Source organism: Telmatherina bonti (assembly GCF_933228915.1).
Source record: "Telmatherina bonti genome assembly, chromosome: 20".
In the NCBI taxonomy this organism is placed as follows: Eukaryota; Metazoa; Chordata; class Actinopteri; order Atheriniformes; family Telmatherinidae; genus Telmatherina; species Telmatherina bonti.
In genome coordinates, this window is record NC_136618.1 from 29062689 (window position 1) to 29082100 (window position 19412).

General features: G+C 42.1%; 1 protein-coding gene across 1 annotated transcript in view; it reads left to right on the forward strand.

The window, feature by feature from the left end:
• The first annotated feature begins 200 nt into the window (after positions 1-200).
• rreb1a (ras responsive element binding protein 1a) overlaps positions 201-19412 on the forward strand; it is a 32312-nt gene continuing 13100 nt past the window's right edge. Inside the window, exons 1-8 of the mRNA XM_079259772.1 lie at positions 201-281; positions 359-563; positions 3221-3290; positions 5623-5712; positions 5791-5954; positions 11097-11241; positions 11321-11466; positions 18929-19403. Coding sequence (XP_079115898.1) covers positions 460-563; positions 3221-3290; positions 5623-5712; positions 5791-5954; positions 11097-11241; positions 11321-11466; positions 18929-19403 — 1194 coding nt within the window. The 5' untranslated portion in view covers positions 201-281; positions 359-459. The remainder of the gene's footprint in view (positions 282-358; positions 564-3220; positions 3291-5622; positions 5713-5790; positions 5955-11096; positions 11242-11320; positions 11467-18928; positions 19404-19412) is intronic.

Here is a 19412-nt window from a genome sequence, read left to right on the forward strand (position 1 = left end):
CGCTTGTGTCATTTATGTCACTGGCGATGGGATTGGCCTCTTAGGGTTCATCATCTATGAGATAGTTTTGTTCTGATTATCTACATGATGATCAGTTTACTGGACAGGTTTATTACAGAAAGGCTATAATTTCTGTATTTGATCATTTGTGCTATGTTTTATATTTATTTCAGCAGTCATGGAAAACTCCATAGAGGAGCCTCAAGAAGAGGGGAGGGCCAAAACTGAGATAAAGGAGGAGGTGGAGCTAAAAGAGGAGAGAACGCACATCAACCTAAAAGGTATGAAGCAAATCTAATCTGCAGGATGAAATCCAGTAAAGTGGAAGAGAAATTTAATAGAAAAACTTCTTCATCAGGAGCAATCAACGGCGTGTCGGAGGGAGCGATAAATGGAGAGGAGAAGCTACAAAATGGAGACCGAGGTGGAGGAGGGGAAGACCTGTCCTCCATCAACGCCATGATGTCAGCAGTGATGGCAGCTGCAGGGACCATAAATGGAGGCAGAGGAGATGCAGGAGGTGGAGTCCCTTCAGCCAACTCCTCCGCTGGTCCATCTCCCAGGTGATTACAGACGAGAAGGAGAATTCTGGTGCTTTAAAGACACGTGACAGAACTTTTCTCATGCTCCCCGCCACACACACCCTGTCAGCGGCATCCACCTGTTAGCTCTCTCCAGCCAGGAAAAGACGATCTCATGATGACTCATTTTGTCTTTTTCTCTATTTTAATTGGCACGCGTTTCTTTGCTGAATCAGTGACGTTGCGTGTTCAAAACAGCATGTTTTCTAGCATGTAGGAGGGCTGCTCGATTATGACAAAAATTAGAATCACGATTATTTTTACTGAAATTGAGATCTTGATTATTTAACACGATTATTCAGTATTTTTAAACAATGCTGCACGTCGTGGTTTTCTCAACTCCGTGTCGTGCATTATAACCGTCTAATTCACAGTTCCAAGTTGTTTTAATCCGCTTTTAGATAGGAACTATTTTACGTCGGCCTGGATGTACGTTTTATACCAAACAACCGCTGTCAGGCTGCAGCGCGTTTCTCTCATTCACCTGTTAAAAGACGGCTGATCTGAACCAGCTGGTTAACGCGTTGCTATGGTAACGCCCCGGAACGGAGAGGATATTACAGTGTTTAACTCGCCGAACTATGTATAGGGAAAATAATGCAGCCAGTTCTCACTGACAATGGTATAAACTATGTTTAGGTGAACTTCCACAACCTACTGCAGTAATTCTACATTGACCTGCAGCCGGAGCCGACTGAGACTGGCCGCCTGGGAGTGCTTTAGGACGGGAGAGGCTCCCGCTGCTCCTTCCTTACAGTAACTGCAGAACAATATGTGCCTTCAAGTCAGTCGCCAAGACACCAGAAAAGTCTCTAATAACTCCAGTAAAAGTTGCTAGATTTGTCGCTTTTAACAAAAAAAGTCTCCAGATTTAGCGAGAAAGTCGCCAAGTTGGCAACAGTGTCTGAATGAAAGCAAAGCGGCTGTGGGAGGAGTTTACAGCACAGAGCTGCAACGCCAGAGACGCTCGGTTAGCAGCTGAAGACAGCAGGAGAGGAAACTGCAGAGAGGAAAATAATCACACCCATTTATTTTTATCATCTTTGAAAACCCAGATCGTAACTGAGATTAAAATCTGATTAATCATCCAGGGTATGTAGTGAAACTCTGCTCAACGATGCACAGTGTCCCGCATGTAAAAGTTGTAAAGTGTTGGTTTCTCAGCCTCAGGACCGCTGGGTATCAGCGACTCCAGGAATACTCATGATAGATGTCACTGTGTCATCGAACAAGTCCAGAAAGCGCAGTTTTAAGACCATAAAGTTACGTCATGTGCCTTTAAACCGCATATTTAATGACTCACCATATTTCTAAAAGAACAAAATTATGCTATGAAATTTGGGAGCATTTCTCTTTTACCATGACAGGTTTGTGATGTCTTGGCTCGTGACACATTCACTGACACTGTGGATATCAACAGTAACAGAATATTATCTTACCTGAGCTGATTTTGGGAACACAGTAACGTCTGAACAAGACACTTACATGTAACGTCACCCAGTCTGTTCTCATAAAACATAAGAACAGAAACATTACGCACATAATTCTGTCAGTCAAAGAAACCCTTTAACCCTTTAGAGCCTGACTGAAGATAAAACGAGAAAAGTCTACTTTGTTCACTGTAATGTCTTTGTTTGGTCTTTTAACAGAATTTTTAAAAATAATAAACAAAAAATATTTTTGTATTTTTACTGTTTATCACTGTGCAATATGTCAAAATTACATTATTGTACTATTAATGCTTCAATCAGGGTCAGAAGACAAGGTTCAGTTTGTGTTCAACTGGGTTTTGAGACAATTTTTTTTACCATTAAGTAATGCACAAGGTCTGTATGCGTGAAAAAGATATACAGTGTTACACGGATAAAGATATTTCTGGCTAACGTTTAGCTTTTTTGTTTTTCGTTTTGCTGCTTCTCTCCTCCATCCTGCCCAAAAAAAAGGTGGGAATTACCATAGCAACCAGGGACTCAGACGTTTGAGTCCCTGACTGGATAGAGAAAGTATTTTTTATTTCATTAATCTAATTTGATGTTATTCTACATTGAATAATCCATCATGACTTTTAAGCGTGATGTGCTTTAAATTTCAGGATTTAATCAATCAATTTAAGTAACCATGGAGCAGCGGTGGTGTTGTAGCCTTTAGGAAATTCTTTTGAAATGAGCTATTTTATATGTTTTTATTTATCTTGTGTCTTTGCGAGTCTGAATATTAAGGTGTCCTTTGAGATACTTTCGGTGTGATATAGAAATTGTTCTATTTTTTCATCTCATGAGTAATTTTTGTGTAATTTTAACATATTAATAACAAGATGTTGTAACTTGACATGTAAAATGTGGACGTCGGCTCATACAAGTCCCCATTTAGTCAGGATTAACTCACTGGGGAAGGTGGAGGATAAAATATTCCCTGTGGTTATCACTCCAGATGGGATTTAAACGAGACATACTTAATCGATAGACAAATCAAACAGACTTTGAATTATATAAATAGTGACGTTGGTTTCTTAAATTTTTACAAACCAAACCAATGTTTTTGAGTATTTAAAGTGCAACATGGCCATAAAATAAGGAAAAAATCTACATTAATAATCGAATTTTTAAAAGAAAAATCTGTTCTTTATTTCCTACTTAAAGCCCTTCACCCAGCAAGTCTCTCACAGGCGCCATGAGAGCCCCGCCCAGCCGCAATGCACGACGCACCCAGGTACGCAAGACAAGCACACACTCTGTCCAACCTGACTTTACTCAGTTTCCATCTTTGGTGCATCCAAAGCAGCGAGCTGCAGTTCTTCCTTGTTCCTCTCATCACTGTGGTACTTTTATCCCCTCCTATCATGCGCTCTGACATTCCTTGTCGCGTCATCACTTCCTGTAGCTTAGGCAGGAAAAGGGAAGTTCTGTTTGAGTGGAGAGTGTGTGTGTGTGTGTGTGTGTGTGTGTGTGTGTGTGTGTATCAAGTAATTTGTTAAGATTGTTTCTTCAAGAATTCCACAGTAGATCAGTAGAGCAGCATAGTGAGGACGTCTCTCCTTTGCGAGGACGTTTCTGCTCTCAGAATGTTTCTCACTTTGTCTGGAGTCCTCAGTTTTGGGCGTGTCCCCTAAGTTTAAGGGTTCAGGTTGGACTCTGGTTCATGGTCCTTGGGTTGCATGATGTTTTTATTTGTCCCAGAATGACTGAAAGACAAACACTTGTGTGTGATGCTCTGTCGCTATGGTTTTGCAGCTGGATGCAGTGATTCAGTAGACATCAGTCATCAGGTCAAACCGCTGTGGACACAGCTGAGTAGCTCTCCATGTTAAGTGTGACCATGTGACACACATACTTTGTGTCAGAATCTATCATTATTACTGTCAGGAAAGACACAGGTTCCCTTTTTTATCACTTTGTTTCTGGGAAATCTTCATCTTTTGCAGACGTTTGTATTGTTTAAATGAGTTTTGGTGTTGTTGCCATGGACAAGAAACAGTCACAGTTTTGGGTTTCAATCTTCAGCTATTTCTTAGCAGGTCGTATGACTGCATCGTATGGACTTACATACTGGGAAACATTTGCATTAATGGTTCAAAATGGTTCCACCACCTCCAAACCAGTGCTATTCAGCAACGAGAAGGTTGTGAAAATTTGATCACATTATCCTTGACAGACTCAGGCGTGTCCTAAAAGACCTCATAGTGGTGTTTTACCAGGAAAAAAAAAGAGTAATTTTATTGGTTTCGGTCAGTTTTCAGTGATGGTGTAATCAGCATTTGTTGGTGCAGTGTGTCGAAACAACAAAAACATGTCAAGATGTGCGGATAAACTTTTATATGACAGATTTTAATTTCCCTGTTTGGTTTGTGAAGTTCTTGGGACACCCAACATTTGTAAGTATATTTATCCATGAACCTCGTTGATTGGTGCAGCGATTTACTGAAAAGTACAAACAAAAATGAAGTATTTGAGGCAAAAACAGTTTTCCAGTTTTAAGACTTTAAAAGTTCCCAGTTTAATTAGTCAACACAGTCTAGACCCTCTTAGATGATTTTTCCTTTTTTGTCTATTTGCTTTGGTAGTCTTCAGAAATAGTTCTCCAGGTTTCTTAAAGGACTTTCCAGAGTTCTTGTTTGTATTTGTTTTTGCCTTTTGTTTTGTTCTCTGTCCATATGTTTTCCACACTACAATGCTGAAGTCTGGGGAGTGTTCATCCCTCCATCAGACCTGTTCCAACTGGTTTTCAGTCCAGTTCTAGTGTCATGTGGCATATCTCGGTCTTTTCTCACTGGTTTCCTTCCTTATGAAAGGCTTCTTGGCAGACACCCTGACATTGAGACTATTGGTGATAAGGTTTTAGCCAGCAGTGAATGGGTCCAGATGCATCTTTAAGGATCTGGTTTAGGTCTTCGCTGGATTTGTTCCTACTTCTTCAGCCCATCATTTTCAGATTCTGTTGATCTCCTGAGTTTTTTAATCCTGAAACTTCTGGTCCACCTTCCCTAAATGTCCTCACACTGCAGATCATACTCAGTTTTCAGCTCTTTGAGAATCACTTTAGTGGCACAGAAAGCCTTTTTTTATGTTAGACTGTTGCTGGTTTTGCTTTTTTTCATAAGACATCGTTCAATAAATGGGAAAAAATTATGTGTCTTTCTGACCAGCTAAAACAAACTAGTTTCGACTGATGAAGATGTAACGAAACTTATTACCTGTAATTAGCCACCAATGTTTCCTATTTTATTTTATTTTATTTTACTTTATTTTATTTTGTTTTGTTTTGTTTTGTTTTTTTATTTTATTTTATTTTATTTTAAACTTGTTTTAGTTTTTAGTTTTGTTTTATTTAAGCTCATTTTAGTTTTAGTTTATTTAAATTTTTTTTTATTTGAAATTAATTTTACTTTAGCTATTCTTTTTTTTTTTTTTTTTTAGTTTTTTTTTTTTTTTTTTTTTATTCCTTTCAATTTTGACTTTTTTTTAACGTAATTTAAATTTTATTTGTTTTTGTCTGTATGTTGCTTTATTTTTATTTTTATTTTTCATTTTATTTTTTCCCCCAGGACACCAAAGATGACAGCTCAACTTATATTTGTCCGCTCTGTGACAAGAGCTGCCAAACACAACACCAGCTGACCATGCACATCCGACAGGTAAGTCCTCACCACCATCACAAGAAACATATCTGAGACGTTGTTGCCGAGCCAACGAGTTTGTCCTCGCCCCCGCAGCACAACACAGACACCGGCGCCACAGATCACTCCTGCAGCATCTGCGGGAAGTGCCTGAGCTCGGCCTCGTCGCTCGACAGACACATGCTGGTCCACAGCGGGGAAAGGCCGTACAAATGCAACATCTGTGGGCAGACCTTCACCACAAACGGCAACATGCACAGGTGCTTCAAAACACACACACACACACATACAGCATCCTGCTTCCTGTTATCCAATCAGCAATAAGCACACACACATGCAAACACTCAGTATAACCTGAGGCTGAGGAAGTTGGCGTGTTAGCCGATCTCCAGTCAGCCATGATGGGAGACCAGACTGGTCCTGTGTGTGTGTGTGTGTGTGTGTGTGTGTGTGTGTGTGTGTGTGTGTGTGTGTGTGTAGGGGGGGGGGGGGGGGGGGGGGGGCTACACAGGAAGTGAGAGGACAACTTTAAACAATACACCCCTATTAACACACACTCAAACACACCCATAGCAACACCCAGTCATTTATCAGTGAGGTCCAGCCTCCACCATCAGACCCAACGGTCTCTGAACTCTGGTGTGTGTGTCTGTGTGTGTGAGAGATGACTTCAGGTCTGACTTTAACGTGTGAAATAAGCTGCTTATTAACCCAAACTACAACTCTGAAATCTACACATCTCTTGAATTTGTTTGCATTTTGTTTTTTGACCTGATACACTTGAAGATTTCCAGATTTCAGCGTTTGCGGCGACTCTGAGACAAAAAGCATAATGTTTGGCCTGTTTTCTCTGAGAGTCTTCTGTCTCCCGGCGGTGGTGATGGTATGAGGAGCTGTGGGCAGCGAGGAATGACTGTAGGCTGACAGACACACAGTGATCTGTTGGATGTCTGTGATTTGCTCTCGCAGTATGCACGTTTCTCTGTAATCAGCATCAAACCTTTGCAACAGTTCTCTGTGTGCCGTCTTGTGTTGACATTTCTGCTGCTGAATAGTGTGCTTCCTTTTTTTCCTTCATTTTCATAATCTTTCCTTATTTATTCAGTTTTTATTCTTCTTAAGGTCGATAGTGTTTAGGAGCTGCGGTGTGACGATGGCAACAGTTTAACAATGTTTTGAAGGAAATGATGAGAATAGCTCCCAAAACAGTAATTAAGTTATTATAACATCACAAGTCAAGACAGAAGCAGACTACAAAGATAAAAATGAACCCAAAAAACCCCAAAATGATAACTTGAGATGACAAAACAGTAAGGATTTAGGGTTAACCGTTGTCAGTCCTCGAGGTCTGCTGTCCTGCAGGTTTTAGATGTTTCCCGCTCCTGCACACCTGATTGACATGGTTTTATTAAGAGGCCTGATAACAAGCTGGTGTGGTGATTCAGATGATTTCAACCAGATGTGTTGAAGCAGGAAACATCTGAAACCTGCAGACTGGTGGACCTGGAGGACCTACCGGCCAGCATGTCCATGTGGGGCCAATAAGGGACATGTGGTCTGCAGATAAGGGTCCCATGTAGGTTTCTTTGTAGTTTCCATGCCTGCCTCACCTGTATTTGTCCAGGTGGGTTTCAAGTTGGTTCTGACTAGGTTTCAGCTGTGACCCAACTTTGTGAGTTGAACAGGACCCTTGCAGGTCCCAAATCCCAGCTATGTGGGGCCCAGAAGAGTTAAATTTGGGCTAGTGGTCTCAAACTCTAGTCCGCAAGCCCCTCAACCTGGCAGGTTTTCATTGTTTCTTTGGGCTTACCTTAGACCGTGTATGAAAGATGGACGTAGCCTCCGGCGGTGGACAGTAAAGCCGATGCGGACTGCTTAAACTGCAGTTCCCCCTTCATCCACTAGGGGCTCCAAAACAGACCGAATCCCCATAGACTCCCATGTTAAACAGACCAACTTCACAGCAGAAATAAACATGTTTACAGCCTGGTTCAAAAATCCATTTTTGGTTTATAAGTCAAGTTTACCTTCATGTGAGGGGAGTGAATTTTTTTCTAACTCGCCTGTTTAAAAGTAATTTAATCTCGATATTCAGCATATTTAGGGGCGTGTCCTTTTGATTGACAGGTTTTTGATCTCCCACTTCAAGTAAGAAGAACGTAAAACAACCGCGGTTTTTAGCCGTTTAACAACGTGACTTAGCTTTAGCCCGCTTACGTCCATTAGCTGGTTAGCTCCTGTTATCTCTGGGTTAGCTCGGTTAGCTCTTATCTACAGAAAGCTTGGAGTTTGCTAGATGTCAATCATCCACCATGACGCTCACAGCCCTCCTCTCAGCTCCACCTCTTTGCCCATATTTGTATTTTCCGGGCGAGACGACACGCATGACGCTACCAAGATGGCAACGGTAGGAACCGCCCACCGAGCTTCAATTCAGCTTTTCAGAAACCTACGGGTGACGTCTCGGAGGCTACGTCCATGTTTCTATATACAGTCTATGGGTCTAAAACACCTTACTGAAAATAATGGGTCATTGTGAAGAGGATGACAAGAAGCCTTTTGACCCATTTGATCAAGTAGAAATTGATTTGAGTGCACTGGACACTGGGAAACAACAAAAACCTGCTGGATTGCAGCCATCAAGGACTGGAGTTTGAGACCCCTGATATGTGGGTACTGAGTGGGCATGAACTGGGCTAATTTTACAGGCCCCAAGTGGTTACAGTTATGTGAAGCCCATGTGGGCTGTATGAGAGCTATGAGAGAGGTAGATGGGCTACATGAGCACTGGGAGCCCATGTGGGCTGGTTAAATGGGCCCCAGCTGAAACCCAGTTGGAACACAGGTGAAGCCACCGTGGACACTGTGGACAAGCTCACGCAGGATCCTTATCTGCAGCCTAAATTTAACCCATATGGGCCCCACATGGACATACTGGCTGGGAGACATTCCTGAAGAAATGTCGCTACAGAAGACACAGACGTGCAAAGAAAACAACGAAGTTTCCATAACAAGGCAACAAATGGTCAGAAAGCTGCAGAATACAAAGCAACAAAGAAATAAACCAGCCACAATGAGCTGAAAGAGTTTCAAAATACTACAGCTGCAAAGACAACCAATGAAGAGACAACGTTCAGACTAAATATGCACAAACTGGCCACAGAGTCTCAACTGTAACCATGTAAACGAACGTTTGGCCGATCACAAACACAGAGAAGTACGGCAAAAGACAGGAAAACCTCCGTCAGTGCTGAAACTGAGATGGAATTCATCGTTTCTGGTAACTGGCAGGTTTTCTGCCTCGCAGGAAGTGAACCGAGCTTCACTTCCTGCCGTCCTGCTGCAACCAGAGCAGAAAGTCACCGTTCTGGTTTGCCGACTCTCCTCCGTCTCCGAATTTTATAAAACGTAGTAATAAAGTCATGTTGACGATGGGTGCAGCTCTAATTTACAATGCAAACAGCAGGCGGAGGGAAGAGAGAGGAAGGAAAACAGAAGTTCTTTCAGCGTCTCCCTCTGAGGCGGGTTTACAGGCTGCTGTCAGGAGATAAAGAGGAGGCCTGTGTGGAGGAAGAGCATCCTCTGAAACGGAAAGGTTTTTCCTGCTCCGTGAGGAGGAAGAGGAGACAGGAAGCTGAAAACTGTTGCAGGAGTTTGTTTTGCGTCAGAAGCTCAGAAATGGGTTTTAAAGATCTCATTTGCAGGTTTTTTTTCCTCCCATCCTTGTTACCTTTCCTTTGTTTCCTCCCTTTCTCTTCCTTGTTTCCTCTTCTTGACTCCATCCTTTGTTTCCTGTCATGCTTTCCCACCTTGTTCCTTTCCTTGTTATACTTCCTTGCCACATTTAAATTCCTTTTATTCCCTTCTTTTTGCTTTCCTGCCTGAACAGTTTTCCTCGTTTCCTCTCCTTGATTCTGACTTTTGTTTCATTTCTTTCAAATTCCGCTTTCCTCACTTTCTTTCTTCTTTCTGTTCCCCGTCTTCCTTGTTTTTCTTCTCCTTGTCCCGTCCTCTGTTTCCTCCTTACTTCCTTCTTCTTTACCTCCTTGTTCCCAGTTTATACTCCCTTGCTTCCTTGCAGTCCCTCTCTAATGTCCTCATTCCCTTTTTTTCCCTCACCTTGTTTAATCATGTTTGTTTCCTCCCATTTTTCTAAACCCAACTTTTTGTTTCCTTGTCTTCTCATTTTCCTTCCTTGATATTTTTCCTTTGTTCAGTATTTTTTTCCCCCTCTTTAATACTTTTCCCTTTCCTCTCCCTTTCTCCTCTTTTCTCTTCCCCCTCTTCCTTTCCTCTGCGGTGTTTTAGTTTCTCTCCTTGTTTCCTATTTTAGCGTCCTTGTCTCCTTTTTGCTCCTTTTGCTCCTCTCTCCTTCCTTGCTCCCTCTTTTCCTCTGTCCTTCCTGTTCATGCTTGTTGTGCATTTTCTGTGTGTGTGTGTGTGTGTGTGTGTGTGTGTGTGTGTGTGTGTGTGTGTGTGTGGAGTAAAGCAGCTGTTTGCGACCCACACACGCACATCATCAGAGTTGTGTTTCTGCTGACTCTGCATGTTTCCTGCTCTCTGATTGGTCGATTCCGGGGTCACCGTGCGGTTTGACCCGAGCAGACTTTGCTCTCTGGTTGGGCGCCTCCTCCTCTGCGTTCTGATTGGTTAATAAACGGCTTCCTGTCAGCTGCTCCTGGATCTGCTGACTGAGTGTCAGGACTTCTTATGGTCGTCCAGCACGCTGCCTGTCGGCTCTATTAATAGATGATAACTCGTAACAGCGGTGATTCCTCATCTCCTCGTCGTATTGGGGGGGGGGGCTCACATCACCTCCTCTTCTCCCTCCCTTCCACATCAACTTCTTTCTGCTCTCATCCTGTTTCCTATTTATCGCTTCCTTTTTCTTGTTTCTTCTCATCTCTTCTTTCTGTACTTGTTTCCTTTTACTCTCCTGAGTTCCTTTTTTTAAAGTTCCCATCTTTTATTTCTTCTTCACATCTTCATTTTTCCCTGCACTGTCTTTTATTTCTGTTTTCCTTTCTTTATTTCCTTCTCATGTTTTCCTCTTCCCTTGTTCCTTCCGCCCTCTTTTCCACCCATTTGTTACCTAGTTTCCTTTCCTTGTTTCCTTTCCTTGCTTGGAGTATGAAACCTGACTCTCTGTTGCTGCTTGATGTTCAGAAAAACACACAATCATCAGTATGAGTGTTAACAACCTGCACACTTTCCACCTCTATAAACACACAAACACACTTGTAGTGTTAGCCCCGCCCCCTCCAGTAACATTCCCAGCTGGGTGACTGGGATCAGCGAGAGGAATTCCTTCTGGTGATCGAACCACTGAACCAACCTGCAGATGCTGAGATGAATTTGTCGGAAAATAAACTGTCAAACTCACTTCCTGTCTTGTCTCTCAGACACATGAAGATCCACGAGAAGGACCCGACCAACGGCATACTTCCTGTCAGCAGCCCCCCCTCCCCCAACAAACGCCGCCGTCCATCCGTCAAAAGGAGGCAGGGTCCTGAGGAGGAGAACGGCGAGGAGCCGCCCAGCAAGAAGGTACAACTCCTCCTCCTGCTCCTCAGCGTGAGCACGCTTGTGTTGGATGAGGAGGCGTAACGGCTCGATGTGTGTTCAGGTGACGGAGGACGCAGCAGCTGAAGACGCCTTGGCGATCCAGGGGTTGGAGGAGGAGCTGCTGACGTGTCCCATCTGCTTCAAGACCTGCAGCTCCAGACTGGATCTGGACGCTCACATGGACACTCACCCCGACACGGCTCTGAGGTACCACGACCCCTTCTGGTTTCCTCTCTTCTCACTCTACATCTCTCTCTTACCCATAATCCTGTTAACTTTACTTCTTTTGGACTGGGGCTCCTGAACAGAGGGCAGCGTGATATACGTGCAGCACAGAAGATCTTTGTGCACTATAGAAAGCAGTAATGGTAACACCAAACATGCCGAAAGGATGGCAAGAAACTTTAAAGATAATCACATATCTGCATCCCGACCACACACAGGTCCAAGCAGTCATATGGGAACGTCACGGTCCACCTTACACCGTGTATGAAAGATGGACGAAGCTTCTAGTGGTTAAAAGTGAAGTCTATGTGGAAGTGCATAAAACTGCAGTTCCCCCTTCATCCACTAGGGGCTGCAAAACAGAGCAAATCCCCATAGACTCCCATGTTAAAAAGACCAACTTCACAGCAGAAATAAACATGTTTACAGCAGGAATAAACATGTTTACAGCCTGGTTCAAAAATCCATTTTAGGTTTAATAGGTCAGGTTTACCTTCATGACAACTGTTGGGGGAGGGAATTCTTTTCTAACTCGCCTGTTTAAAAGTAATTTAATCTCAAAGTTCGGCATATTCAGGGGCCTGTCCTTTATATTGACAGGTTTTTGATCTACCACTTCGAATCAGAAGAACGTAGAACAACCGTGGTTTTTAGCCGCGTAACATCGTGACTTAGCTTTAGCCCGCTTATCTCCGTTAGCTGGTTAGCTGCTGTTATCTCCGGGTTAGCTCGGTTAGCTCTTAGCTACAGAAAGCTCAGAGTTCACTCAATGTCAATCATCCACCATGAAGCTCACAGCCCCCCTCTCAGCTCCACCTCTTTGCCCATATTTGTATTTTCTGGGCGAGATGACGGGCATGACGCTGCCAAGATGGCGACGGTAGGAACCGCCCACCAAGGCTCCGTCCATCTCTTTATACACAGTCTGTGGCGGTCCACCTTAGCGCTTCTGATCAGTCCATCTGTCCATTTGCTTAACCACTTCGACCGGTTCACGGTCGCAGGAAACTAGAGTCATACCAGCTCTGATTTGTCAAGAAGCAGGTACACCCTGGACAGGTTGTAAGTCCATCAAAGGACCACCTGGGGGGAAACAATCACTCACACACACACACACACACACACACACACACACACACTCTCACTCGTAGGGACAATCTGTAGTAACTAATTAACCTAAAATGAATGTCTTTGGACGGTGGGAGGAAGCCGGAGTACCTGGAGAGAACCCACGCATACACAGGGAGGCTTCTGATCATTTCTCTGCCCAAAACCACACAAACTAGGCACGATATAAAAGCAGAGACTCTGCTGGTTATCAAAATGTCTGTCTCATCTCTGTGGGACAAAAACTCTGCAAGCTAGCAGCCAGAATTCCAAATCATGTCTGTCTTTTGCTGTTTTTTTCCACCATCTGAGGAAAAAAAAGTGTCCTATGACTCTGCCTCTGTTAGAAACGAATCATGACGGCTTTGTAGTTTCCTTGGAGATGACAAAAAGGTTTTCGAGTAAGGTATTGACTCTTCCTATCAAACTATTTTGGCTTCATGACGATGAGGACCCTCATGGTGTTTCTAAGGTGAATTTGGGGTCCATGTCTGTGTAACACCTCTGTTAAAACCTGTAGAAAACATGTCGGTACATCACACGTTCCTGCCTGAACTCAGCTGCTGTCGTCCTTTCCCACAGCAGGAGATGACGTTTATATTTCTACTGCATTCCAGGTGAATTTACTTTAACAAAGTGACATATCTTGATTCTGACACTTTGTAGTGATGTCATATGGCTCGTCTTGTGGTTTTTTTTTTTTTTAATAGACCAGGATTATATTTGCAGGTCTTTTAGCTGTGAAGATATACTTGATTTATTTTAGGCGTGTCGTTTCAGACAGTTAGGAAAAAAAATGGCCTCGTCAAGAGAAAGTTAACTACGGTTTAGAAGTTTTGATGTCAACATCTTGACGTAACATCCTGGTCACCCTAATGTTCAGGAAAGTTAGCACCAGCTAGTCTGAGAACAGGAGGATGTGCTTGGCTGGGCCAAGTTTCCATGGCAACGCCCCCTCCCAAATCCACCGCCCCAAAAAAACAACCTCTGTCTATCGCCATGGAAACAAAACTCTTCTCCCACACAAACACACGCGGTGAGTTAGAGTTTAATGTGAGTTTGTTGTTAATTTTTACACAAGACGGAGAAAGAAAGGATTAGTGATGGAAGGAGCAGAAGAAAAGGATGAAGGATGGAAGGAAAACAGAAGAAAGCTGGAAAGGAAAAAAGAAGAATCTGGACAGAAGAAGGGAAGATGGAACTTGGAGTGTGGAAAGAGCGAGAGATAACCAGAGAGAAATGAACAATGAATAGTTAGTAACCAAGAAGTTAAAAAAAAGGAGGAAACAAAAGGTGGATGGAGGGATAGAAAGATGATAAAGTAAGAAAAGAAAGGAAACAAGCTGGGATGGAAGGAAGAAATGAAATAAGAGGAAGTGTGGAGGAAATAAAGGAAAAATGAAGTTTGTGATGGAGAAAAGAGGGAGAGAAGGAGGTCAGCAGGCGGCGCTGAGCTCGTTATGGAGGAAGGAGAATATTTAGCAGTAAATCCTCTTTAATCAGCCTGTAAGAGGATCGCCTGCTCTGCAGGGATGGAGGGATGGAGTGAAGGAGGGATGGAGGGCTAATTTTACTGAGCAGCAGAAAGATGGATGTTTGCAGGGCCTCATTAGAAGCAGGTAGACAGAGCATTACGACAGGAAGGAGAAGGACACGGAGGCGGTTTACGGACATGCGGATCAGGACTTGAAAGTTGTCGACTCACAGCTTGACGCTCCAGGAAAGTTCTGCTCCATTCGCTGCCGGTCGGCTCCAGTCGCCACAAAACGCTGGAAATCTGTGGCCTTGATGCTCCGCTCAGACTCGGGAGGTTTCTCTGCTGGTCCAGAGCTTCAGCCGTTAGCTGGACCAGATCTAAGCTGCAGGTTTACGGCCTCCGACTCATCCGGTCTGCCTGCTCCAAGAGAACATGGTGAAACAAAAAGCAGACATCAGCAGGGATGTGGAGCATCTGCAGCTCATTTTCCTCACGTTGCACATGGCAGTCTGATGGCAGCGGTTTAACAAAAACATCCCGTTTATGCAGCTCTTTTCAGAATTATCCACCATTTAATTACATATTCTTTCTCAAAGATTCACCATTAATTTAATCTTTGTATAATTTTAGTTTTATTTACATGTGAAACATCTCTGAGGAACTTCTAACACTGAATCTCGAGACGATAGAAAGCTTCAGAAGAAGGTTAAATTCAGTGTAGACTCTGGGACAAAGGATGAATAAAGCTGTCAAACGGCTATTTATGAGGAAAAACAAACAGGTTGGATTTTATTAAAATGAACAGTACTGTCTGATTTTATATCTGGCATGTGAGATGGTGGATTTAGGGACTAAGCTGCTCCGTTTTATACACTTCACACCAGTTTTACAGGTGAAATAATTAAATATTTGGTCAAATTGTTCATTTTTCTTGCAAAATTCTACAGAGCACAAAAACTCCGACCATTGCCGCCCTGTTGACGGGTTTTTGTTCATCATTCTGTTTAGTTTTTGTTAATATTTAATGGGAAGGGGGCCCCATCCAGCTGAAACGGTTCATTTAGATGATCTGCAAGTGGATTTGGCTTGAAAACCAAAGTAATTATGGCAGAAATATGTGAAGCATTTAAAATCCTGGCTTTCAGCTGGATGTTTACGACTGGCTCCGTGTGCAGCATCAGCTCTGACAGGAGCTCGTTCTGTCCACACCGATCATCCCGGGGGGAGTGGTGGAGGAGAGGCTGCTTTTCTTTCATCGTTTTGTCTTTTAAAAATTAGAAAATGGTGAAAACGGCAGAAAACTTCACATCTTGTTCTGTTGGATTCGTCTTTAAGCGTAAAGAGCGTCAGGGTGATGATGCACGTCTGATCCGCCCCCTCCAAAACAAATAAAACCTCTTCCAGTTCAGGGGGATTAAACGCACACATATGCAGGATGTGATAAGAGTGTGTGACTCGGGGCAGCTGTGCTCTCCTCACAAGAATAAAACACACACTCCTGTGTTCCGGTACATCAGAGGTGAAAGGTCAGAGGAGCTGAAATCCGTCTGAAGCAACATGGCTGCAACATGTCGCTCCTGGACTGCAGCTCAACGCTTTCTGCACAAACTGGCTGCTGTGTTTCATTATCACACCATCAATATGCTGCATGTTAAAATGTCCAAATATTTCATTAATAACACGGACGTAAAAAAATACAAACTAAACAGCCGAACAAAAAGACTTGCAGAACACAAGCAGCGAAGTGACAAAACAGGATGAATATGAAATTATTTTCCTTTTTTTTCTCTTTTAAATATGTAGAATTTAAAAGATATATTTAATTATTCATTAAATTTTTTTTTTATTTAAATTGGAAACTTAAATAGATTTTTTTTATTTAATTAACTTTATTTGTAGGAGTTTTTAAATAATTTATCAATTTAAAAAAAAAGTTTATTTATTTATTCACATAACCTATATTTTTAAATCTTTAGCTTTTAATGAATATGTAAAAATGTTAATTTATTTAAATGACTGAGTTGATGTTAAAACATCTGTAGGCTTTAAAAATGGTTTTATTTACTGGAAGGTTTGTCCTACAGTCCACGTTTCCTTTATGTTCAGATAAATGTGTTCATCCATTATAATGAGCTTCAACAAATATACACTTTTTTTATTTATTTCATTTTCATTTCGATAAGTTACTGAAACTAAACAGCAACTGTATGTGGTCTCGTTGTATTCACAGCTTCATCTTTAAACTTTCCTGGCTGAACAGTGATGAAGACGTTGATCTGCTTCCTGGAGATTTTTAGGAAAAATGGCAGAAATTGAGCCAAAATGTCGGCAGCGTGTGAAAAACTGTAAATCCCGGCATCACACAGGGACAAATACTGTCACCGTTGTTAAAAGTTTAGCTCACAGATTAGATTATTGTTTATTTCTCACTTATTTCTGAGACTCTCCTTTGTTTTGTTTCTTGTAGATGGACATGTTTTTATCAATGTTACTTATATATCTGATATTTCTTTATTCATTCAATAATTATCCGAACCGCTTCGTACGATGACGGGAAGCTGGAGTCTCTCCCAGCAGTCTTCAGCCGAGAGGTGGGGTGGATCCCGGACAGCTCCCCTGTCCATCGCAGTATTTAATTCCCCTTTATTCATACAGTCTCCACGAACAGCAAAGTCATCTCAGGGAACTTTTACTGCAGTCGTCCTACAACCCAAATAAAACAAAACCAGTACATGATCCACATTAGTCCCATTTATACAAACATAGTTCTTCCATCCTGAGGCAGCAGAGAAAAAAAATCCTCCTTATCACAAAATCTTTTCTGTTATTTCCCCAGGAGACAGTTTTAATCCTCCGTGTGTCTGAAAGTATAACAAGATGAAGAATAAAGCCAACGGAAGCTGAGGTCTGACTGGAGCTGTCTCTCAGGAGGTCTTTTATGAAATTTCAGATTGTTTTTGGGAGCTTTTACTCTCATCAATCATGTTGGATCGCTAAAAGGTCCAGATGCCGCTGGATGAGACGCCTCCGTTCCTCCATCGGTAGTGATGCGGAGCAGCTCTGAGGTTACAACAACCGTTCACTAAAAACTTCAGAAGTAAAGAGAAGCAGAATGCTTGGAGAGGGAGCAAAGTTCACTGTAGGATCATCTGTTCAAAGATATTTCACAGGAATTGTTGGAGATTAACTTGTTGAAGCAGATGCTGAATTAAAAATTCCCCTGTGAACTTCCTCACTTTGAGTTATTAAGTTATACAAAGACTAGATGTAATATTTAGACGGGTTTTAGTCGAGAGATTAAACCAATATCTGATCAATAAACAGAAAGAAAGGAGTCATCAAGGAAAGAAACAGGAAAGGGAACATTGTCTGCAGTTCAGTGTTGTGTTGGTCGGAGGATGAAACTGGCATTAAACACAGTTTTTATGTTAGAAATCATCTTTACATGAGCAGGGAAAACCTCTGGTTAATCGAAAACTAAAGACAACAGCTGGAGAGAACAAACTGATCCAAACACGTCGTCTCTGTCTGCAACTCTGGTCCTCACAAACAGGAACATGGATCAGCATCGCCCCGCTGTGGACACGTGGAGAACGTCGGCCGTTTTGGCTTGAAGGCAGATTTCTGCTTCATCAGCAAATAAACAGGAAACCAGGAAATGTTTAGGCGATAAACAAAAAGACTGAGTAGGAAAACTTTGCTTCAGCTGCATCTTTTCCACATCAATAAGAATCCAAAATGATCCTTTCAGGATCTTTCTCCTCACATTATTTATTTTTTTCTTTCATGAGCAGAATCGAGACGTAATTTCTTTCTTTTAATCACTTTTACGGTGTGAACGAGAACTCATCGCAGAAACCTGACTATGATTATAATAAAGTAAGAAAAATGATGTTGGGAGATTATTTATACCCTTTTATGTTATGTTATTTTTATATTTTATATTTAAATATTTATTTAATATCGTACATACTAGGGATGTGACGATATGCTTTTGTCCCGATTCGATATAAGTTGCGATTTTCACAATTCTTCGATTTTGCTAATTTTTGCAGATTAAAAACAACATAAATGTAGACATTTTTTTATTTTTTTTTGTGCGTGATTTTTCTTCATTTCAATGAGGAAAAACCAACACAGTATCCAGACCATCATTCTGCTGCTATAACGCCCAAGAGCACAAGTAAAAAGCTCAATGAAAATGATAAAAATGACTAAAATTTTATAAAGGATTATTTTTATTTATTTATTTGAAAAAAAAAAATCTTTTTTTATTTTTTTACATAAAAAATCTATTTTGAAATTGTGAAGAAAAACAAATCCTAATTTTCGATTTGATTTTCCCACCCCAGTACATACCTACACATAAATATGTACATACACACACTTATACATACCAATGTAGAAAATAATAATATTCATAATATTATTAATAATAACAATAATAATAATAATTCCTCAGTAATTCAGTAAAGAAAAGGAGTTATATATAAGGAGTAGGAAGTAGTGTACATTTATCTGGTACTACTTCTTTCTACTCATCTAGTTTTATATATTCTGTGTCGCTGAACGTCACAACATACTTATTCAGTTTACTAAACATATTTACATTCACATATATACACATACACACACATTTCCATATGCATACATGCATATACACACAGATATCCTACACACATCCACATCCTGACACCCATATCTACATAAACCCTTAGAGATTCTAGATAATTCATCTGAACCTGTTCTGGATGTTTGATGTCTCGCTGCTGAATAAATGTCTGTAAACTTTGTTTTATAAACTTATTTCAGCGGCGGAGTTTCCTCTGATAAAACACGTTCCTGGTTTCGTCTCTGCAGGTGTGATTTCTGCTGCCTGTCCTTCCGGACCCACCGCGGGCTGTTGCGCCACAACGCCGGGGTTCATAAGCTCCTCCCCCAGGACCCCAGCGGCCGTCCCTTCATCCAGAACAACCCCTCCATCCCCACCGGCTTCAACGACCTGGCCTTCATCGACTTCTCCTGCAAAAAGTTTGCTCGCATCGCGCAGGTTTGGTGTGAAACCAACCTGCGCCGCTGCATCAGTAAGTTCCACCGCTTCGTCTGCGACTGCTGCGACAAGGCCTTCCCCCTTCGCTCCGCTCTGGACCTCCACAAGACCACCTCCCACCCCGACAAAGCCGCTGCCTCGGAGTCTGCTGAAGCCGAGGAGAAGACGAAGCAGGATGGATCTGGTGAGAGCGGCGCTGCAGAGCGTGGGGATGCTGAGGCTGAAGTCCTGCCCACTGAGCAGGCCAGCTTCCTGGAAACGCTCGGCCTTCAGCACGTTTCCACGGTACGTCTC